This window comes from Alosa sapidissima, chromosome 6 (genome assembly GCF_018492685.1).
Source record: "Alosa sapidissima isolate fAloSap1 chromosome 6, fAloSap1.pri, whole genome shotgun sequence".
In the NCBI taxonomy this organism is placed as follows: domain Eukaryota; kingdom Metazoa; phylum Chordata; class Actinopteri; order Clupeiformes; family Clupeidae; genus Alosa; species Alosa sapidissima.
The window spans coordinates 3,468,024-3,492,586 of NC_055962.1; the positions used below are offsets into that span (position 1 = coordinate 3,468,024).

The window sequence follows — 24,563 nt, forward strand, 5'->3', positions numbered from 1 at the left end:
CATCTCTCCCTCATTCACAACATTACGCGGTAAAGATTGCGTTGGTGCCTCCGGCGGTCAGGCAGCTACTCAAAAAATGTCCGCAGCTGGAGTTGGTGAATTGCCATAACGAGAACGCGCACTGCGCGCCACACTTCAGCTGCTCAGCAGCTTCAGAGGCAGAATAGTTTGCTGATGAGCAGTGTAGTGGCCCCGCGCGCTATGACTAATGCAATATAGCCTAGGCCTACCGGACTTTTAGGGACAACACAAGCAGTTGAAAAACATTTCATACAGACTGTTTTTGACAATGCTTTTATCTAGGTCCTTGTTAAAATGTATTTATTAACGCATAATAATAATAATAATAATAATCATAATCATAATCATAATAATAATAATTATTATTATGATTATTATTACATTGTTATTGTTTTCTTTGTTGTGTCTTCTTTATTTTCCTCTCCTTTTTCTTCTTCTGCTTCTTTAAGTGCACATGTCTAAGACAGCACACACTTATTGATGACATGCAAATCCCAGTTTACAGGATATTCCCTCTTAGGTAGCCTAATGTGTATGAAATACATATGTGCACAGAGATAGCTTAAGGTATTGAGATATACAACATGAACTGTGGAGAGCTTACTTTTCTCAACCAGCCTGCATACTGTTTGTACAAGCGAGGCTTGGCTGGAAATACTTTAATTTTTCATGTATAATTCCTCCCTTGGGGGGTTTGCATGTGATTATCAATTATCATGCTGTTGCAGACCCTGTCTTTACCCAATAGTGTCTAATTTGTGTTCTTAGAAAGCAACTCTCCTTTCTACTGTGGAAATCATATGAATGGCAGCAAACTAGAAATGTCAGTCATCATACTGGAAATGAACATGTTTGTGAAAAGACCGTTTTCTCTGGAGGAGTGCCATATAATCATGTAAACATCTAAAAGACCATGACTCACACCTCTCCATTCCAACACATTTGTCATAATTACAAATTATGAAACATATAATTCAAGTCTTTCATGGCCACAATGAATGTAAAACTCCCTTAATCTCTGTACTGGAATATAAACTAGACTGTGGCCAACAGTATCGGTTCAACTTGAAGAACTCCTTCACATTTCTGGGGTTGCTGTGAAACCATCTGCTTTTTCCAAAACGTCTGCAAAGTTTGCATTTGTCATCTCTAAGTTCAACTGTCCTTGAATGTTACAGTAACCCCTGATGTCTGTAACATACCCCTTACACATATAAGCAGCTGTGCACAATATAAACAGGTCATACCAAGAAAGTTAACAACATGGGCGGATGAAAGTAATCCGAGAATAGAATAAATCTTATAAACGGAACCTGTGTGGACCTTTTACATTGAGCACCGACACAAGTTCATGTCATGATGTCAGGCGTTGATTCTCAAATCTCTCCACTGATTAGGACAATCCTGCAATAGAGGAGAATTAATCACATTTTGAGTCTCTCTGTAGACATGAATAGACACAAACTCGCCCCCCACCTCTCTCTCTCTCTCTTTCATTCTCTCTCTATCTCTCTCTCTCTCTCTCTCTCTCTCTCTCTCACACACACACACACACACACACACACTCACACACACTCACACACACAGCTCAGCAGCTTTTGTGGCATTCCTGCACTCCATGACCTTTCCCCTAAGGCTCTCAGAGGGTCTGCTTGAGGCTGGGTGGTGGAGTGGGGCTAGGCCAAGGGTGTGCGTCTACAGTGGGAATCGCACAGTCTAGCTTTCCTGACCACAACGCGGACAAACACAAGTTTTATGCCCGGAAGTCTAATTAGAGCTAATACAAACAGCATGTGCCATGTCTGCTGTTTGGGTTTTCCAGTGCAGAGACAGAGGAGAGAGAGAGGAGAGGGGAGAGAGGAGAGAGAAGAGAGGGGACTGTGGGCTCAAGCTGAGATCTGAATGGAACTATTGCATATACGCTCATTCTCTCAGATAGCTCAGCTTGCCATGCTGAGCAGACACTGTAATCTTTCATTAAGTGGTGCATGGCTTCTCAAAGGTACATGGTGGAAGGTGGGGCGTATGAGTCACTGAGATGACAACTCCTGGAGCAAGTCATTCTTCACGTTGGGACATGCACAAGTTTATGGTACAGATACAGATGTATATTCACTGCAGTTCATCTATGCAGAATGCTGACTTGACGACCAGGTGAGAGATAAGACGAGTTTGGTGCACAGAATTTCCACTGTGCATACCATACTGACCTTTGAAGCTGCAAGTAAGAGTGCAAAAGCACATACCATTGTAACCTTTTTAAAGTAAGGACCCTTACTTACTTCTATTTGTGCCACACTGTACATTTATTTTCAAATCTCTTCTTGAAAGATGTGTCTTGTATATAGTTACTGTGCATGTTTGTTTGTGTTCGGTTTAGAGTGAGGACATTTAAGATCCATTACTTTGATAAAAACGCAGGACTACAACTTAGCCAGTGCTGTAAAAGGGTGACTCATGTCAATAGCATTTGGTGTCAAACCAAAACAAGCTCTGCATGAGATGAATGCACAGTCGGTCAAGGAGTCATAGTCAAGCGGATGACTCATTCCTCAGTGATTAATTGCTTTTGCGGTCACAGCAAAGACACACTGTGCCAGAGAACATCCATGATTTCTGCTGGCTAAGAAAACCAACAAGCCCAGGCAGAGGCACAAAGACGTAAATGCTCCCTTAGTCTGCTCTCAGCAAGCTCAAGCTACAAAGCCAAATACCTTGATTACGTCAATTACTGTGGCTCGTCCAGCGCTCCAGGGATCGCTCTAACCACCATTCACAGCCAAGCTTGCCACAGTCTCCAGCAACTTCGGTTTTAAACAGAATAACTCAAACTCTTGCACAGATGAATGGTTACACACATGCAGCTAAAATACTGAAGGCATCCCCAAAACATGGACACAGATGGACATATTAGATGAACTACTGAAAGGTCTGCTTGCGGCTATCATTGTACACAGGTCAGGAGCAGTGTCTCCTCCTCAATCTTTGACAACCTCTTCAGGGCATGTTCAATACAGGATGTGCTGTGTGTCTCATGCAACTGACAAGACTTACCTGCACTCCTGACGGTAATGAGGTGTTTGCATCACCCTACTTTAAAGAGACTTTTTGACTTAGACTGAATAAAAGGCAGAACTCATTTAGCTGACATGCTGTTATTCCACATTTGTCAAGTGTGGACAAGTGTGGGTGTTTGAGTGTGGAGGCGGTTACATGAGGTTGCAAAGTTCAGACTGGTGTCAAACCTAGCTTTGTTTTGGCACAAGTCTATCCCTCAATCACCCACATGTTGCACTCAACACAAACCAGTCGAACAACAACACGGCTGTTTGTTTACAGCCAGTTCCAACCGCTGCTGTGTCATTTCTGGCTGGCGAGATGAAAAGTGATGGAATTGTTAGCCGTTGACAAATGAACACCGAGCTGAAGACGTAAGATCTTTGAATCATTTCCCCCCCATTGCAGGCCATCAGCATATCTTTGTGGCTTTTCTAGTGAAAGATACTCCGTGGACGCGTCTGGGCTGTGTGAAGTCGATGGGAAATAAAAGCTGTGGCGCACTGCATCACTCGTGTTGTTTTTGAGGCAGAGGCAGAGATGACTGGAGACAGACCATCGGCATGACACGGTAGCTTGTTGAAGGGCTCTGTCTACAGGACGCACAAACAAACAGAGAGGAACAGGGTGTGACAGATGAATCATCACTTTTGTGCTCTCTCTCTCTCTCTGCATGCCTTAGTCTGTCATACATCCGCTCCACTGAGGGCCCCCGTCACCACAAGCATACTTCAGCAATTACCTTTTCGCCCACTTGCTGTCAGTCATATGGCCCATAATAACAGCCTGTCGCACAGTACCGCTCTCTACACAGCCCTCCCTTGCCTTCTCTGTGTATGTATAACATTTTGTTTTGCACTGTGATGTTTTTTTTAGGATGTTAGAGTTGAGTGTGAAAACAAGGGCACAATGCATGTGATTTTTCAACAAGAAACAGGGTCCCTCTTCAGAATCTTCAGGAGAAATGAATTGAACAAATGAACAAATAAATCACAGCTTGACTGAGGTTTGTTTTTTTACAAATAGAGTAGTGTAGTTCCAGTCTCTTCAAAAAGACATTTAAGAACTTGGTTTAGTTTTTTGCACTTCTGGTTAGACGCAAACTGCATTTCATTGTCTCTGTACTTGTACTCTGCTGCCCAATTACAATAAAGTTGAAATGTTATAGAATATATGGAATAATCTTCATGCATCATATTGCTCACATTGTATGAATGAGACTTTCATGAAATGTGACACATGGGTCACAATGATACTACATATGCACTGCTGCAAAATGTCTTATTGCAGACCAGGTGAGGAGGAAGCAGAGGCAGTGAGCAGGAGCTTTTCCCGTACGTACGGTAGCTTCAGTACGCCAATTAACAAATCAGAATTTTTAGACATTTCAGTGAAACATGAACCACATTTACTTAATTCCACATAACTCATAATAACATAAAAATACTGCTGGTATGTCTTTTGCTGCTTAGAGCACAAAATGATTTTGGGGACACGCAGCAAGTCTGCTATTGGAGTCTAAGGCAGCCCCTTGAACCATATGGTAGAAAGTTGTGGAATTTGGCACACTGACTGGGGTCAAGCCCCATGGTTCCTTTTACAAAATTTCATGTCTGTGCCTCAAGCGTTCTAGCATTACCACTGGGGGTGTGACAATGAGCAAATGTGTTTTCTTAATACCTTTTAAAATATTGGCCTTCTAAAATGGGTTATTGTGTCTGGTGATATCTCGGATATGTTGGGTTTCATATAAAAAAAAAAGTTTTCACATTGTCAAATCTTCACCAAATTTCCTAATGGAATCATTTTCAAAACACTTTTTTTACAGCCTATGGAATTCATTTGTGAATCATTCAAACAGGAAGTGAATGCGTATCTTGGCCAATCTTTAGTCAACTGACATTAAACTTACCATTAAACTAAACCAGCCCATACAGCCATGCCTTTGACATAATTACATGAAGTTTCCATGGCAACTATGCCCTGCTGGGCTGCTTGGCCCCCTCATCGCTGTTTGCAGCTAATATATATATATAGCTGGAGTTCCTGTATACCAGTAGGTTATTTAGTAACGTCAGTATAAAATTCAGTAACGTGTGCCTCCACTGTACTACTTACCTACTTATCCACACCATACAGTCTACAGGGCATGATCACACACATGGAGGCATCCACACCATACAGTCTACAGGGCAGCAGAGAATTGCTGCATATGTGCCTGGTGGCGTGTTTAAAGCAAGAGCGCTCTCAGGATGTATGGTGACAACAGGCTGTTAACTTGTCTTTCATCAGCCATCCTGAGGGGGCCCCTGGGTGTTTCTGCAGAGCTTGCCTTGCTGTCTGCATTTTAAGCAATCTTCAGCTCATTTTGTTGCAAGCAGGAGTGATGAGCAGCTCATTGTCTAGATAAAAGTCTTCAGCCTTCTTCTCTAACCCCTTATTAACAGGCCTTATTTCTACAACACAAGCTGATAACTGAGGATGCACAGACAATTTCCAGCTATGAGATCAAAGGTACAAACAAATATTACATGGTTGGGGCCTGATTATAAGAGGCCTTCCACAGAAAAAAGGAGAGCTTCTGGTGGTATATTTAATTGGGAGAAAAATGCATGGTTAATTGATGTAGTTTCTCACTTGCATTTCTAAAGGTGTGAAAGTGACACTTCAAAAATAGCAAATTTCTTTAATTAATTTAACCAATCTTAAGAACTAGGAGGAAGGATGATTATTTCAGTGAAACCAATACACTCATACTTATGCATAATATTCACATTAGTGCTAACCTCAATCTAGATAGATAGATAGATAGATACTTTACTGATCCCCAGGGGAAATTCAAGAAATCTAAATTTAGAATGAGATTTTACCCTCTTATTTGACAATACAGTGCCCACACAAATAATAATTTAATATGGACAGTATAAAACAAGATAAAGTGATTGTAATGTTTTTTACAGTGCACTTTAAGTTTAGTTTTTCATTAAAATAGGGAAAACCATCACATAATTCTGAAGGGTGAAGGATATCATCTAGAAAAGATAAACCAGTTTTGATATAATAGCCCACAGCCACCTTCCAAGCTGGCCTGGGATTCATTCTGATTAATGGAATATATAACTGGAACACTGTGCAATTTATAGACCAATAAGAAGATATTATGACCCAAATTCAGTCCATTACTAAAAACTGCAACATCTCCACCATTTCCTGGCAGTTTCCATGGTTACCACAATAAAAATCTGATGTACATTTCAAGTGAACTTTTCTTTCCAGCAAAAGATGAATGATGCTTCTTGTCTCCACAAGTGGCAACCAGGCTTTAAATAAGGACAAAAACCATGGGCTTTGGGCATATTATGCAAAACCACAATGACATTAACAACATAGTCATTAACATACACAGATCATACATCTGTAACAGCTCTTACACTTAGTCTAAATCACCACCTTTATTTTATAACAAAAACACCTGTAAAAATACATCTGCATTTGACTCCATTTTTATAGCTTTCTTAGCCCAGTTTGAATGTGTCCGTTCAGCCCATTGTAGTTTACCTATTGGGGAAGGTGGAGAATTAGTAAATCCCAATTATGGGATTACTAGCAGTTTGACAAAGATTCAACTTCAAACACATCATGAAGAAAATATGGATAATATACCTAAATGAAACACTATTCTCTTGAAATTAATTAACATTTAAAGATGAAAACACTCCCTCACAACATTACATATTTGAAGCACAGATTCAGGTGTGCTGTAGCTATATATTTGCTGCAGTTTTTAAATAACAAGCAACAAAAACATTTATCACCCATGGCTTTATTGTCACCGGTTGAGGTCAGAATCATTTTCTTTGTCTGCGGAGATCAAGTCTCATTCATCTTGCCTGTGCAGAACGAAGCAGGAGCAGTTGCGCCACCTGCTGGTAGCTTTCTGTATGACTGCTCTGTAGAAATCCGCGCTATAGCAAGACCCGCCCACTTCACTAGACCAAAGTGGAAGGACCCAATAATTGTTTGTCTCTTAAAAAACGAATAGCCTACACAACCAAAGCAGACATACACTACACAGATTATTAAAAATGTGTGATTGTTTTGACTCGTTCTTTATCTTGAACAAGTATTTGTTCAGTTCATTCAAGTTCAGAAACACTGCAGGCGTTCAGGAGATGTGCTTTCCTAATGTGTCCATTTCCCTTCCTCTGAATAAGGCATTTAGTCACTCATCATTACATGCAACACACACACAACTCAAACAGAACACACAAACCACAAAGAACTTAAGCTAAGCCCATGTCCACCTGTTCCATTTTATTGCATGTTGTGATCTTCACTTGCATAATCCCTTGCCCATCATCTTTAAGAAATCGAATTTCTTAGCTATTTACAGTACAGTTATTGAACATGTGAAAGAATATAGGGGACAGCCACTTCTCCAGCCGTGTGGTTAACAACAAACTGACAACTTCCCATCGCTCCTCAGCACAGTTCCGTCATTTCACATCTGAGCATGAACAAGATTAGCGACCCTTATCTTTGTTGAGAACAACCTTTTGATTGTGCAAAACATCTGAGGGAGAATGACTGTGTCAGCACTGAGAGAATAAATGGCTGGGTTGCATCTCTCCTCAGAGATCACTCATCCACAGAGACGAGTGAAGTGATGGCATGACAAGCTAAAGGCAATTTACCACATGCGCTCTGAGAGGGCCGACCAGAGTTGTGCCTTCATCATTTCTGCTGCACACTTGAGAACATAATTCTGAACAGAAAATTTTCAGATTTCATCCTTATGGCCCACAACTGCAATTTATGCAACACATATGATCAAAGTGAGGTGCACATGATTCATGTCGTGTTAAAGCAACAGATCAGTTAAAATGCAAACAATTCAACTCTAAGGCAACATGTGAACTAAAAATACTTACAAACAGAGAGGGGGGGAGACATGATCCGTACACAAACGACCAGATCCATGAAAAACAAAGCTCTACGGTGGAGTCAGTGTTTACATTATTATACAAATTCGTCTATGGGATAAAAAAAAAAAGACTAAAGAAGAATACTGAAGTCATGATTAACATGTTGAGAGAAAAAAAAAACAAAAGAACAGAAATATTTCTTTTCTCCTCTTAAGCAGGTACAATAAGCAACAATCCACTCAGGACTGTCCTTTCAACACCAGCAAATACAGACTAAAAGAAAGCTAAAAGCAGGTTATAAATATTGCATCCTTTTTTGAGACCAGACCGAGACTCTTCCTTAGCAAAAACCCTGGTGGAGTGATGTGCAATATATCAATATGCATCCCGCAACACTGTCAATACTTTCTTTTGGTCAAAAGTGGTAATGGATGCACTTTTAAAAGGTCACATGACATATTTGGTGTAAGTTCCCAATACAAGTAGGGTTTAAATTAACAAATAAAATGTGATCCGTTATCAGTTCCACTGTTGAAGTTAAATTTCATTTGCCATTTCTTCTTTCACATTCATGAGGACTATAGTAGTACAGTACAAATACTATAGCACTATAGAGGACTAGCAATGTAGTAGTGTTGGAGCAGGGGATGATAGGAATAGGTCTCCTGTACAAAGTGGATGAGCCATTCAGCAGACAATTGTTGAATAAACACATATACATGCTGACCTCTATGGAGAACCCATTTATCCAGCATTTGTCTGCACTACAAACGTGTGCCACACACACACACAAAGACAAAGACAAAGACACTCACAAAAACAGACAGACACACACACACACACACACACACACACACACACACAGACAGGCACCTCACGCGTAAAAGGCTCAAATGGGCAAATGGAGCAAGGCCTAATCGTTTGGTCTTGGAAACTTTGGAGAGACCCCTAACGAAACTCACGCCGACCGCTGAGTCCAGGGTGCAAAACGTGCCCAGTTCCTTTGACGTGTCCTGACCCGGGAGATGCGCTCATGTAGCATGCACGGATGGAGCAGACTGCAGCTCTCCTTAAAAGTACAACGGAGGGTGGACTAGCTCCACTGTAATGCAGAACGCTGGGAACAAAGTTAGCAGTCACGTTGGGAGGGCTTTGACACTTGACTAGATCTAATCCCAAACACAAGGAGAGGGCTTTGGGCATACTGTCTGTGTAGGCGAGTGTGTGTGTGTGTGTGAGTGAGTGTGTGATGCAGCTCATATGATTGGGTAGCGTGAGCTCCGAGGGCGGCGGTGGGCTGCCCATCAGGACGTGCCCTGCCTCTTCTGCTGCTGTGCGCGGATCAGCTCCAGCTGCTTCTTGCACTTCTGGTAGTAGGTGGACAGGGACTTGTTCTCCTCCAGCAGCTTCTTATGCTCCTGCACCAGACGGGACGTGTTCTGCTGGTCCTTCTCATCCTGGTCCAGTTCAGCGATCAGCTCTTTCCTACATGAAGCCAAGTAGGACACCACACACAAACAAAAGAGATTAGCCATCTTATTCGTTCCTTTATGCTTTATCTGCAAAGGAAATCATCAAAGAGCTTCAAGTGACAGTGGGTCCATCGCACGACAATTACAAAGATGTATAGAGAAAGCAAAGCTTTTGAGTATCTCAAAACATATCGATGTCAATCTTCACACTTCTATAATTGTATCTGATAATGAAGATTGACTTACTTTCTCTGTATCAGCAAGGCAATTTCGGTCTGGACTTTCAAGTACTCCTGTGCCATTTTGCAGTGCTGCTCGAACACAGCCATGGATTCTTTAGAGTTGGGACATGGAGCCAGGGGCTGCAAATAACCACATCATCAAACCACTGGCTGAGTTCACAGAGGATTTATACTAATGATCAGAATCAGCCTAATGTGGTAAAAATACACACTCCAGAAAAGGATTACCAATAAGCTCATATCTCTACGCCAACAGTTATCGGAAAGTATGTTTTTAATTCTTTAAATGACTGTTCTATGTATGGCATGCATCATTCTTCATCGGAGTCAACAAAATGTATATTTTTTTACCCAAATTAAGACTATTGCAGACTTTGATACAGATACTTTTTTTTTTTTTTTTTAAGTATATTTTTTGGGCTTCCATGCCTTCAATGCGACAGGACAGTGGAGAGCGACAGGAAGTGAGCGGGAGAGAGAGAGTCGGGGCGGGATCCGGAAAGGACCACGGGGCGGGAACTAAACCCGGGTCACCGGCGCCCCAGCCAGCCGCGCCACGGCTAGGGCCTAGATACAGATACTTACAATACTTTTATTGTGCATGCAGCCTACTCTATGGATCTTATATTGTGCATGCAGCCTACTCTATGGATCTTATATTGTGCATGCAGCCTACTCTATGGATCTTATATTGTGCATGCAGCCTACACTATGGATCCTTTATTGTGCATGCAGCCTACACTATGGATCTTCAGCAGGATGCTGGAAACAGGCCGTACCTGCAGCTGGTGGTCTAGAGTCAAATATGCCATGGGAATGGAGTTGTCTGAGCCGTTGGTATCTGTGGATACAAGAGCAGTTTGTTTTGATCAAGGCTTGCTGCAAGCAAACTCAAGCCTTTTTATCAACAGAGATGACAGGATTCGACAGAAATAACCCTTCACACCGACAGAAAGCAAGAGCTTTAAATCATTGATGAGGCTTATGCAATGTCTGCAATTCAGTGGATACGGCTAGCCAATTCCCTACGAAAACAGAGCCAAAGCTGAAAATGTTGGATTCAATATTATGCTCATTATATTTCACCCCAAGATGAACATACTCTCCCTCAAAGGCACCAAGAGATGTCCCTCTGCGTAAGGGTCAAAGAGTCATATTCTGCAGTATCCTTAAGCCAGATTTATGGAAGGCAAATAGTTTGGCTTTTTGTGTCCCCATTTATGGTGTTTACATATATTAGTATAGAGTAGTCATTATCTCAGTAGGTGGAGTTGAACAGTGATTGCATTATTGACAGGAAAGCTCTTGTGATGATGAGGAGTGATGTGAACAGTGGCAGCCTTGCCTGTCTTGTCTGGAGTGATCCTCACACTGGGGCTGGAAGACCTGCTGCTGCTTCTACTCCCCTGTAAGACACACACACACACACACACACACACACACACAAGTGCACACACACAAGTGCACACACACACACGCACGCACGTCATGGGCTTGGTCTCAGACATCTTCACTGAGGTCACACATTCTTGGGAGTGTGTTTTACAACAGCAGTTGTAGCCCAGAAAAGTGCAGTGTGTCACCCATGCTATGCAGGCAGACAACAACCACAAAGCAAGGAAAGAAAAGGTCCATATTCTATCAGGAAATCATCAACATGGTTTGTAGACATATCCAAAAATAGCTAAACCCAGTAAACAAAAGATCAGTGTACAAGAGCTGTTTTGTAATGAGACATAAATTATGTGCCCTTACAAAAATCTATAGCAGCGAGTGGCACTTGTGTGTTGTCAAAGAGAAAAGATTCTTCTGTCCGTCTCTTCAGTATTTTGTGCGTATGTGTGTTTGATGGGGGAGTCTTACCTGAGACTCGGTGACGACAGCTGGGAGGTCCTGCACAGATCTGCGTCTCTGGGGCTCACAGGTAGCTACGAGAAAGAGGACAGACAGAAAAGAAAAAAACAAAGAGACAGTGAGATAGACAGGGAAACAGGGAGGATGGGTTCAGAGAAAGAGAGAAAGACAGAGAGGGAGTGAGAGAGGTGGAGAGAGAGAGAGAGAGAGAATGGAGAGAAAAAGAGAAGAGCAGCGTAGTCCGCTGTAATGTTGATTGAGTTGTGTTGTGTGCCTGCCCCATCACAGGGCAAGCCTCTGTGGGTCCAGACACTGACGTGGGGACAGCTGCACAGACTTAACTGGCCACTCGCTGACATGTGCTCTAATGTGGCCATAATGTGACCCACACCCTCCCCTTATATCCCAACACACACACACACACACACACACACACACACACACACACACACAGAAACACACACACACACAGAAACAGCACCACATACCACAACTTCTACATAGACAGTTAAGCTGGCACACTTTGGCCAGCTTCTGTCACACCTTATTTTCTCTTCTCTTCTGAGGGGCTGGGGGGGGAGGTGTGTGTGTTGGGCAGACACTGGGGAACTGCTCTAGGGAGGAGAACTATTTCAGGGACCTGCCAGTGTGGGTGGGACACGGACACAAGCAGAAGACAACTCCTGGCTCTACTTCATACTCTGCTAACAATCAGCTGGGAGGGAAGGAGAAACATTGGGATGTCCACCTGGTAGTGGAACGCACAAATAGCTAGAAGCGGATAAAGGAAAGCTTTACAGCCCTGATTTTATGAGTGTAAATTCAAGCACTGGCTTGGAATTACAATGCTCCCTTGCTTGGGACATCTGAAATGCAGCCTGTAAAGAATTTCAACCAAATTGAACATTTTTACTATATACTGAAAAATTGTTTAGTACTGAATGCTGAACGTTTTATTTACTTTTGGGGCACTTAGTTTGACAGATAGGGGTTGGAAAGTTAATATAAAATTACAAATGATAAACATTGATATAAAATTAAATTTAATATAAAATGATAAATATTAACAAATATGTATATTGTGTAATAGGTTGAGAAACAGTACAGTCCCACCTGATGCTGCAAATCATGAGCCACGGTTACCAAATTAAAATAGTCATGTCTTTTGGTAAAACAGCACCGAACCTCATTCGACTTGTATGTTTGTGTGTTGCCTGCAATGTATGGACTCGTACTGTGGCATAGACTGTGGCTGTCAGTACAATCAAGTAGATCTTCCTAAACGAATTTGGTGTTGAACACATCGACAATCGTGTTAATCACTCATAGTGTTTCTCATTTTGCATGAGGTACGAAACGGTCATGTAGTGAGAACGAGAGGACTGTTATGCTATCTATATAAACATCAAATGAATAATGTTTCAGCACTAGAGCTTGGCAAATACGCGTCGTCACCTGCACACTAACTCATGTTGAATTAATAAAGATGTGAGTGAGCAGCACATATAAGGACATACAGGCGAGCTCATGCACGAACCGGAATGGCAACACCAACGGGACACCCATTTCATTAGCCTCCCCTGGACATAAAACATTTAGTACCATGCAGGACATGTTTCATGCAGCTATGTTCCAAATACAACATGGGCTCTTTCCCCCAGCTCTTGCTGACTGTCCCCATTTCCTTCTGTCTGCTTACACCGGGTAAGAATAGCAGTGACCCTAAATGTGAGGGAAATTAATCAAAATGGCTTTTGGCTAAGCTAATGAACGCAAGGCTAAGCCTCCACCGTGTCCTTTCCACATGAGGGACAAGGACGACCCAGAAGCCCCGGCACCGCTCTCCTCCACCGACAGCAGCAAAGCAACACAGACAGGACAGGCCCACAGGCTGGCTAATGAGTTCATCAGGCCACATCCACGTCACCTCGCGCCCCCAGATCCCGAGTCCAGTCATGGAGAAACTGAGCAGAGTTGCTAAGGTGCACATCTGCGTGCCGGTGGGTATAGGAACATAATTTATGCTAGCAACTTCGGAATTCCGCTTTTCTTGGATATAACCTTGACTTATGATCAAGTACAGATATCTATATATGAAATATACAATGGAGGATAATTTGGGGGGGGGGGGGGTAAATTTTCTTTTGGATGAAAGTGACTTGGATACATCATCTCATGTCTGAACTCTGGTGATCAGAACCTTGAGGCTGGAGGATGACGTAAGATGCAAGCACAGAATGAAGCTCATCAATGCACCACACAAGAGAGGAACAGAGAACAACAATGTGAGTGTTACTCCAGGCTTGACACAAATGTACAACAAATCCAGCAAAAAGATAGGCTGATGCTAGAGGTGACTGACGAGAAACCACAAAGCAGGTTGGGATTTCTCTGGTCAAGCCCCTGCAGTGATCGGCCGTGGCTTGACGTTTTCTGTCCTGGAGTAACAGACACTGGACTCATAGGTCAAAGCAACCTTCTGATTGAGTTTAAGTGTCAACTATCCAGGCACCAGGAAGCTGGGCGGTGGTGCACACTGCTGGTACCTGTGACGACGATCTTGGGGACATCAAGAATGGTGCCAAACGATGCCGTTTTACGGTGACCTCGTTTATACTGGGGGCGTGCTGCAAAAATACACATACACACACACAGAGCTGCGTACACAGGCATGCAGACTACACAGAAACAGGGCCCACAAGCTTGCAGGAGGGGCAGTTTCCCCCTCCACAAGTCCTCCGAACCTTTGCCCCCATCCATCCATCCACCCACCCACCCCAATCCCCCAATCCCCACAAGCACTGGGGGGACATGCAGAGCAGACATGCACAGCAGCTGGCAGAGTGAGCGTGACTGCGACAGCAGGGGCACAGGAGGCCTGCGGACATGCGGTCAGGAGACAACGCTGCTCAGATGAGGACCGTGAGGAGTGAAGCCAAAATGCAGCTCTAACTGGACACCACCTGCATACTGACCTGATCAACGGGTTTGGAAGGATTGAACACCACATATGAAATGAAGTTACCAGTTATTGCAAACATTAAGTGGTGGTGAGAATTTGTAGCTGGCTATACATTATTAATTACTAGACAGAAAAGAATAAAACACAATTAGTGGCAATGAAGTTACATGTATTGGAAAAGTATTGAAGAATTAAATTAAAACATGAATTAATTTTTCAAAGCGGGCAGACATTTTCAAGACAATTTGATGAGCGGACCACCGCTGTTTTTAATTTCAGCATAAGCACATTTCTGTATAAGGTTGGTTAGGAAAATGGGAAGCTTTTACGTGGAGACTCTTTAAAATCTGTGCCGATGAACTGATTGACATAACGTTTGCATAGGCCTGCCTGTAAGCCTCAATGTTAACATTCAGAGAGGCATCCCCTCTTACACATAAAAGAACAGAATAAGACGTGAGGTTACATAAGCAGAGACGCAGCACTATAACCTACCTCAGCCTGTCTCAGACAGACATGAGAGAGGTATTATATTACAGCAGAACATCCCAAATTGTTATAGTGGCAAAAACAAAAAAAACATGTTTTTATATATATATATATTTGCATCAGTATGGCGGTGTATAGGGGTTTATATTGTATATGGTGTACACCATACGGTCTCTGTGTGTGTGTACATAATGTTACCTGCAGGAGAAAAGGCATTCTCTGAGAGGTCAGCGCTCATTCTCTTGCTGTCGGAGGAAGGCAGGCACTGTGTTCTCCCGGAAAGGCTCTCCACACTGCCCCCCCTGGACAGGGGCAGGCTCCGCAAGGGGTCCGGCTGGCAAGTAGAGCAAATGTCATCACAGTGATACGAAACATGACTGAATTTCCTTTGGTCTTGTGTGCTGGGTAACCTAGCTGCCAGAATGATCCAAAGACGACCCAAAATGTACTTGCACTTTTTATATAAATATATCTTTTGTTATTCCACACCATTGCCATTCACTAAAGGGAAAAAACGATCATATCGGCCACATGTTGCAGACAGATTTTTGTACCCCATTAGATGAGTTTCAGTAGACAGGCAATCAAGTGAACTCAGTGGCCATCCCAAACAACCCAATAATCTGTGAAGCCTCTCAACTGGCCTGGAGAAATGTTGGCAGATTGAAGCAGAAAATTGTGGAGTCGGTTAATTGACTTTTACTTTCTAATCCCCGTTAGATCATCTTGTAAAGCCAGCAATTGACATACAGTACCTACACCAGTTTAAGTGATATTGGTCACATCTATCTTTATGATTTACTGGTAATACATTGTTAATTTACCCACCATTACATCTCTTCTCGTAGGCCATGCCCCTACTCTGCTATAGTTGCTAAACTACTTGGTAATTATTTGAGGTCAATTTCTTAATTTTATGGAGTCAGATTAATCATAGTTTCTCGTAATATTTACCACTGCGTCACAGTTCTGTCCTAATGTTCAATACACATTTAAATCTTTGATGGTCAACACAATCCTCATCCTGAGGAGCGCCTGTGCCATCCTTTACAGTGGACAGTCTAACCCCTGATACACACAGTGCAGAGGACTGTATAAAGGGGAGAAAAATGGGGAGGATCTCTGCAATTTTTAAGATGAGGACAAATTCTATGCTACCTTTGGTTTGTAGGGTGCAAACTTTGTCTCCATGATCTTGATGGTGTCATTGCTCCCTGGAGAGTTGCTGTGTTCCATATTGTTGTCACTCTTGTTGCTGGTGCTGGTGCAGGTGTAGCCTGAGATCGCACAGAGAAAAACATCTGCTGTCAAAATCAAATGTGAAGTTTGTTTGGCTCGAAGCTCTCCCCCAAAACAGAAGTGAATGCAACTCAAGTAAGGAGGACCAGGGGCATGTCCTTCTGGGATTTAATTTTGTTTTTTGAGGCGGTAAAGTGTGGGACAGTGCAGTGTTTTTTCATTCATCCATTGGTGTTGGTATTGGTGTAAAATATGCATGCATTTGGAAAAGAGCTTTTGGTGGAAAGGACTAACTTGTTTTTACAAACTTAAGGCAGTTTCATAAATCTTAGAGTAGACGGGCAGCTGCAACTACCAGAAAATCAGCAACTTGCTGCTAGACCACTAGGACAGCTTGCATCAGCAGAAACATTTCTATTACAACTGCTGCTCCACCACTAGCTATAGCCATGAACAATGAACAATAAGGCATTTCTTTTATTCTCAATGGTATTGCAGGGCTAGGACGGCAACCACATTACCGCGGTCATGTGACGCCTACCACGGATCTGAACTAGTCACAGTCATTACCACAAAAAATTTTCAAAAAAAAACAAAAACAAAAATTATCAAACAAATCTATGAAACATTGGCCTGCACATGTGTGCACATAGTGTGTAATGTTGTGATGTGTAACGTGAGGAACCATCACTAATGAAAGGGTTAGTCTCTCAGCAGCAGGTCTGTGCTGTGAGGTGTAAAGAGTACCTGTGCTGGTGGCGGAGTTGCTCTGGCCTTCATCTGAATACTGGTATGGGTACTGCAGGGGCTCATCAGCTCGTGGAAAGTACTGGCAATTAGAGCAGAGCGTGAGACACTCAGGGCTTTGTTGGAGGACACATGCAGAGATGGAACAGCAGGCCATGTCAAGTGTGTACCTTCATCAGGTGGACCATGATCTTCACTATCTCCTCCATGGAGGGCCGCTGGGACGGGTCTTTGGACCAGCAGCGGGTCATCAGACTCTCGATGGGCTTGGGCAGGTTCTTGATAAGTGGTGGGCGTGTGCCTGCCAACCAAACATAAACCCACAACAGATTTCAGATTTTCAAAATACATTTTACAAAACCCAAACCACTACCATCTGAAAATATTACAACACAAATGTGTGCTACACATTGTGTAAAACTATGTTGTTTGCCCACTAGATTTATGTTTAAAAGGTGCCATGTGTAATGTCCGCCAAAAAATCAATTCATACTCCACATTCCATAAAAGATGGGGGCAGTATACCTCCAGAAAGGGAGTTGGTCTACCCTAGAGTAATAACCAAGACACGTGTATTGCATTTTGGCTGGCGGTTATGTTGCCCGCATACCGCCTCCCATGGCCGAAACTGGAATTATGACACCTGTCGGGCTGTGGCTAGTAATTTAGCATGCTAATTCAGGTTGATATCTCTGCAGCACTATACCTTGTCATTTTTTTAATGACATTATCGCCCTTATTTCATCTCATTCTTTTGATGCGTGTAGCTCATTTTTTGGATATTTTTACCTCAATTCTTACACATGGCACCTTTAATCATTTGTCCACATCTTTTCAGGTACTGCCAGTCAGAGTCATAACCCCGCCCTCCTTTGTGCCTCACTCACCGTTGTGGACGGCCCACATGATGCGGAAGGCTGGGCCTCCTATCTCATCAAAGGGCTTCCGGCGAGTGATGACCTCCCAGAGGATGATGCCCCAGCTGAACACGTCACACTTCTCACTGTAATTACTGCCTGCACACACAAAGACCAGAGCTAGTCATGGTTGCTCATAGAAAAACACTCACACTCAATCACACACACACACACACACAAAGTACCCAGTAGACCCTTCAAAATGAAGCAGAGGCTGCTCTTGGCACAGCCATGTGATGGCATAAAGCATCTCTCTGTGGCACTTTTAAGATGAAGAGGGGGGAGATGCGGAGTGAGTGAGCGAGAGACACTTCCAGGGGAGGCAGAGGCCCTTTTATCTCGTCTGCACCTTCTGAACAGGCGTAAAGAAAACAAGGAGGTCATTTCCTCAAGCAGCGCCTGGTAAACTAGCGCGCCGCATTATTGTGAAATTAAACTGTATCGCACACAAGCACCTTCTGAGAGGCAGCACACAAGGCCTTTGATAAACTGTTGTTGCAAGTGATGCAAATGAGCAGCGAGCAGTTTGGGATCAGGGACAAATAGGATGTGTAATTGTGTGGGAGCCCTGCTCCTTCCCACACAAACAAGATAATGACTAACTCTTCATTTACATTTCCACTTAACCTGTTGACAGGGGAGGGTGTCTAGGCTCATTTTTTAAATTGCACAACATTAACAGCTTAAATGAGGGAAAAAATGAAAAGCAGGAGTCTCATTTGCCTTTCATTTATCTTTGAGAAGAAACTTTGCAATTACTGCAGAATGCAATCACATCTAAATCTCATCTAGAGTCTCTTGAACATCTGATTTGTTCTCATAGGTTCAACGACTAAAGTAAAATACAAGGAAGTACCCAACACTAAAGTCAAACAAGAGAACATTCTTCACATACTCACATACCAATTAAGCCATCTCTGAAGTCACATGGAATATAGGAACATGATGGTTTTATCAAGCTAACTGATGCAAACCATACAATATAAGCTTTCAAGTATGGTGGTTACATTACATTTGGCTGACGCATTTTTAACCAAAGCGACTTACAACATGGTAAATAGTTTAAAGCTTTTTAAAAACAATTTTCCCAACAATTCTAGAACAATTTAAAACTATTTAAAAAGGTAGACTACAATAAGGGCAAGTTAGTGCATCAGTGAGTGCTGTTTTTAAACAGTCAGGTTTTAGTTCTAGTCAGGTGATAAGTGCTAGAATTAGCAAGGCTAGTTGTAAGTAGTGCTTCGAGAGGAGATATTCTCTGAAGAGCTGGGTCTTTTGAAGATGGAGAGGGATGTCCCTGCCCTAGTAGGAGCTGGTAGTATGTTCCACCAGTGAGGAACAACAGATGAGAAAAGTTTGGATTGGCCTGAGCGTACCAGTGGCAGAGCTAGACGTTGTTCGTCTGAGGAGCTCTCAGGTAGGTAGCATAGGCCTGTATGAGGGCATTCAAGTAGGTGGGAGCAGAACCGGAGACTACTTTGCAGGCAAGTGTTAGAAATGTGAATTTGATGCGGGCAGCCATAGGTAGCCAGTGTAGCTAGATGAGCAGCGGGGTAACGTGCCCTTTCGGGTTGGTTGTAGACCAGGCGCGCTGCCGCGTTCTGGATCATCTGAAGGGGTCTCACTGTGCAGGCTGGGAGACCTGTCAGAAGGGCGTTACAGTAGTCAAGTCGTGAGATGACTATGGCCTGTACCAGGAGTTGGGTAGCATATTGAGTCAGGTAAGTCCTGATTTTCCGTATGTTGTAGAGTGCGAAACGGCACGAACAGGCGACCGAGGCAACATGATCGGAGAAGGTTAGTTGGTTGTCGAGCATGACTCCTAAATTTCTTGCAGCCCTGGTAGGTTCAATTTTGATGTTGATGTGATTATGTATAGTAGGTTTAGCTGGGAGGACCAGCAGTTCAGTTTTGTGGTTGGTGGTGACTGTCTGGGAGCAGCGATGGAAAATGTGTCTGATTAGCTTGTCTGTGAAAGTGTCCCCAAAGGCTGAGTAGGCTGACAGGACCCTGACAGCGATAGTCTGAAATCATTTTTACATGCTTGACATGTTTCCAATACTTGCCTTCAAACACCTCGGGTGCCATCCACGCTGCGCTGCCTTTATTGTTAGTCATATGTGTCTGAATGTCACACGCTGTTCCAAAGTCACAGATCTTCAGCACCGTGCCATGAGCTACCAGGAGGAGGCTACGGAGGAAACAAACAAACAACAAACACATTAGTCAAACAACATCCCCACTTTGGAGACCTGTTTCATATATTAGCGTTTTTGATACAGAGCATCTATATTTACTCGATCCATTTAGCAAACAATGCAAATAACCCTTGTGAAATGGTATTTAAAGTAAGAGAGAGAGGGACAACATGAAGGTTGTGGACATCAGAGTCAACACACTGTTGTGCCAGGCTATCGTGCCCCAGTTCTTCCCAGGAACTCGAGGTCAGGTCTCTAGGAAACAGACCAGCTGGTCAGTCCCACAGTGCACTGCCAGGGACTTTTCATCATTTGAGCCTAATAAATAACCCTCTGCAGCCACACTCAACAAGTCTGTTTGTGGCACACAATAAACCACACAATTCTTCCCACTCAAATGGCACAAGACATGAAGGGGAAACAGCAGAGCAAACATACACAAAACTTCTTTCAAGATCCTTATATTAGGAAAGTAGAGGTAAAAGTGAGTAGACTATTCTATATGCTACGCTAAAATATTCTAAAACGTAGATAGCATAATAGCCCACTATTTCATTTCTTTTGGCAGAAAATAATAAAGCCAAAATTGGCCCTGCTTTTAATGGCAGAAGTGCAGAGTAACACATGGGACAGAGGGAAGCAGAGTAAGGGAGGACACATGTAGTGACACATAGCCTCCACAAAGGGAGAGAGTGTAGAGTGACAGAGCTCAGGGGAGGAGGAAGGGAAAGAGTGCTGGGCTAGCAGAGATACGGAGGTGAAGAGCGTACTTGGGTGGCTTGAGGTCCCTGTGAATGAGAGCCTTTGGTTTCATGCCATGTAGATAGGAGACTCCCTGGGAGCACTGTAAACACCAGCTCATGGCATGGGAGGCCGTGTAATGGGGGAGGGGTTCGGCACCATGCAGCACTGTGAACAGAGAGTGCAGTCACTAACACAATCAGATATTCTCGCTCACACACACACACACTGGTGTAACCAAACAAACACAACCCACAGAAGACAGCTCATAGCAACAATCACATGTCCACACTCACAGATTCACCTCAATTTACATACGGGCATAATCACACAGAAAGGTGCTTATAAACACATGTGTACACTGGAGAACCATAACCACAGACAATCACAGCGTAAAGTGTACAAGAGTGTACAAGACAATCAAACACTTTAACACTGAACATATGCATCAATATTTAAGCTATATCAAACAGAAAACTTCTTCAGTTTGTGTATACTCATGCAGAAAATGTCTAAGGGACTCAAATACATAACACTGGGTTACAACTGAAGCATACATTTAAAGGTGGAAAAGTGTAGAACCTAAGGATTACCCTCACCTTGGACAAAAATCTACCTCAGAAATTTGAGAAGTAAGTAGCTGCCTTAACAACCCATTATTGACTCAAACTGGACAATTTCCAACCCAAACAGCAGGTAGGCTAATCACCACAAAAAGTGAGGAACTCACCATTATACAGAGAGCCCCCCTCTGCATATTCCATTACCAGACATACCTTAGAGCAGATAAAATGGGATTATTTTAGTGTGGGGCCAATGCATCATACATAAACAGCTCCTTCCAACCAAACTGACGTGCAAAGTTGTGCTGCGCACCATGCTTCTGTACTTACTGGGTTGTTACATGAGCCATACAACTTCACAATGTTGGGATGGTTCACACGAGAGAGCTGCCGCAACTATGAGACAAAACATGGAACATTTCCACAACATCCTACCCCATTTAAAACAAACAATAAACAACTACTTTCACTTAATGATGTGTAGGTGAAAAGATATGGGCACTGTGGATTGTTAATTAGACTTTCAAAGGTCATCACCCTTTTTACCACTTTAATGGGGACAGTTACCTCCACTTGAAAGGCTTTCCTCTCAGATTCACTCTCTATCGTTTTGATTGCGACATCTTTGCCTCTCCACTTGGCTTTACAAACAACACCAAAGGCACCTCGGCCCACCACCTGTGAATAAAGAGTTGTTGTAAAGTATGCACATAGATCACTGCACAACTGTATTTCATTACTTACTGGAAATATATTGTCACTGGTTGTACTGATAGTAGTGAGGATATTAGAATATGATACAATTTTACTCTATAGGAAAACAGCAACAGTAAACACTGTAAACTGCGCAGCAAGATTATCCAGAGAAACAGTTTTTGGCTGCAAGTTACAACAGACGTTGTTGGCAAACCAACGTTTATCATTGCTTACAAGGGGAAATGTTTGGGTCTCTGCGGGAGATCTGACGGTGTAGGAGAGGTGTAGCTGGCTAACCTACCTCAATGAACAAAGACACTCACCTCTTCAACTTCAATATCCCCATAATCGATTTCTTCAAAAGGATATCCAGGTGGTGTTTCAATCATATCGGCAGAAGGAACAGACATTGCTAGCTACTACGCTAGCAATTCATTAAAACGTATGATTGTAATTTCAATAACAAAAATAATCTGATCTAAAGAACGCTAAGCATTCACAGGTGTTACCGATAACTACAGGTATGCAACGTTACAGTTTCTCGAAAGAAATATGTAACTTTACGAACTCTACAGCCACAGGCTAGTTAGCTAGTTAGCTACTCTGGTCTGTCAGCCCAAATATCTTGACGGCTAACAAGCAAGACACATAATGTTATCTCGACGCGAGACCTGTAGTAGAGTAGACTCCACAGACTTTGCTATGCCCAGGCGAGCCAGTATTGCTTAGACAAACTTTAACCGTTGACACAAAGCATACAATGGGTAACAGAAACAAGGAGCTAGCTAACGTTGGAGCCACTACGTTAGGCCGCTTGCTGGCCTGGTTACATTAGCTAGATAGCTTGCTACAGCCTAGGGATGAAGTAACAGTCCCTCGCCGTAGACTGTTCGTCCCTCATAAGCTTAGTCGCTTGTGACATGGGGTATAATTGATCTTACATTTGCGATAACAACGTATCTAAATAGTCCGTAAGAGACAAAAACCATTTTCGCTCCATTTGAGAACGGGTTACAACTTTAAAGTCACGTCTTCCATTGGTTACTTTGTTTTTTTCCCCCGCAACGACTGTAGCAGCTCCAGGAAGTGCGTGTCCCCTTGAATTCTGCCCCTCCAGCTCAGTGTCAGCATTGCCTCAGATATGCGATCAAATATCAAGTCAAGACAAAGTGAAAGGTTTGTTGCAGATAATCAACTTTGCCCAAACAATAGTATCACAAATAGTTTCCCAGATTACTCAATTGAATAGGCCTACTTTTTTTAAACCAGGTTATTTTTTATGATTGTCTGACCAATTTCCATGATAAAAATGATTTCCGTAATTATGGGTATTTATTAGGGGTAATTAGGCCTTTTAAATACCAAATTGTCACAGCACAGTTGCCTCAAACCAAGTAGGCCTAGCCTAGACCTGTTAAAATGCAAAGACGACACCAGAATCATTAGCCTAATAGAGATATGCCTAGTATTATTGGCCTAGATATACTGTAGCCTAGTGCTGCTTGAAAGTGTGTGAACCCCTTGAACAGTTTGGAGTTTTCTGTTGTTTTATCATGATTTTCTTATTTTATCGTCACCAGTTTTTAAATATGAACTGTCAGGTGTGTATATGTATCAGATGCATGGACTTGTTTAGAGGGAATTTTGTGAGAAGCCAAAAAATCATGAAACATGGAATTAATGTATGTAAGTAAGTTAACCCCAGCTGCATTGTTAAAGGCAAGTAGGTAAATAATATAAAACATATTTGTGTGCTGAAATCAATTAAGCATATTAATGAAACAGACTTCCTTTGGAAAGGGTTTGAGCAACCATTAGTGGAAATATGGAGGGATGGGGCTGCTTTTGCCTCTGGACCTGGACGACTCCATATGATCCAGGAAACCATGAATTCTCAGGCCTATCAACAAATTCTTGATCTGAATCTCATGTCAGTTAGGGAGATGAAGCTAGGAAGGAAACACATTTTACAACAGGACAATGACCCTATAAGCATTCAAGCAAAATGATCAAGGAATGGCTTAAGATAAAGAAAATTCATACCCTGGATTGGCCTAATCAAAGTCCAGAGCTCAGTTCAATAGAAATGTTTTGGCTAGGTCTGAAGCGGGCAGTAGCCTACATGCCAGGTGTCCCTCCGACCTCTCTCGACTGGCTGAGTTCTGCAAAGCGGAGTAGGCAAAAAGTCTCAGATGCGAGACACTAGTTAAGGTACAGAAGACGTTTGGTTGAAGTAGTGCAAAAAGAGGTGCTACAAGAAATTAACTGTGGGTTCACATACTTTTGCAAATGCTATATTTTGATAAAGCTAAATCACTTTTGTTGAATATATAATGAAAATATATAACTTTGCATTGAGGATAGTGGACAGTCTGAGTCGATGACCCTGTTGTAGGCCTATACCCAAAAGCAGTAGCCTAGATCACTCAGATTGTTACAG

General features: G+C 42.7%; 1 protein-coding gene across 2 annotated transcripts; it reads right to left on the reverse strand.

Annotated features, from left to right (window-relative positions):
* Positions 1-7,361: 7,361 nt before the first annotated feature.
* map3k7 (mitogen-activated protein kinase kinase kinase 7) lies at positions 7,362-23,201 on the reverse strand. Of its 2 annotated transcripts, XM_042095147.1 has the most exons (17): positions 22,447-23,201; positions 21,995-22,105; positions 21,758-21,823; positions 21,595-21,640; positions 20,894-21,032; positions 19,992-20,116; positions 17,896-18,024; positions 17,179-17,309; positions 17,009-17,090; positions 16,181-16,299; positions 15,221-15,356; positions 14,118-14,198; positions 11,581-11,645; positions 11,063-11,123; positions 10,497-10,558; positions 9,722-9,837; positions 7,362-9,488 (listed from the first exon to the last, which is right to left on the reverse strand). In XM_042095147.1, the coding sequence occupies exons 1-17, from the start codon at positions 22,531-22,533 to the stop codon at positions 9,308-9,310; spliced, it is 1,737 nt and encodes a 578-aa protein (XP_041951081.1). In that variant the 5' UTR covers positions 22,534-23,201; the 3' UTR covers positions 7,362-9,307. The 2 variants fall into 2 exon arrangements, with proteins under 2 accessions (XP_041951081.1, XP_041951082.1); XM_042095148.1 differs by lacking the exon at positions 14,118-14,198 and having other exon boundaries at positions 22,447-23,200.
* Between the last annotated feature and the right edge of the window lie 1,362 nt (positions 23,202-24,563).

What these genes read in the sequence shown, in the direction of transcription:
- map3k7 (XM_042095147.1), bottom strand. Translation starts at nt 22,533, where the DNA reads ATGTCTGTTCCTTCTGCCGATATGATTGAAACACCACCTGGATATCCT. An exon ending in CCCCAAGATCGTCGTCACAG is followed by an intron (nt 11,646 to 14,117) that starts GTACCAGCAGTG and finishes TCTTTCTCGTAG; the next exon opens with CTACCTGTGAGCCCCAGAGA. An exon ending in CTGTCGTCACCGAGTCTCAG is followed by an intron (nt 11,124 to 11,580) that starts GTAAGACTCCCC and finishes TGTGTCTTACAG; the next exon opens with GGGAGTAGAAGCAGCAGCAG.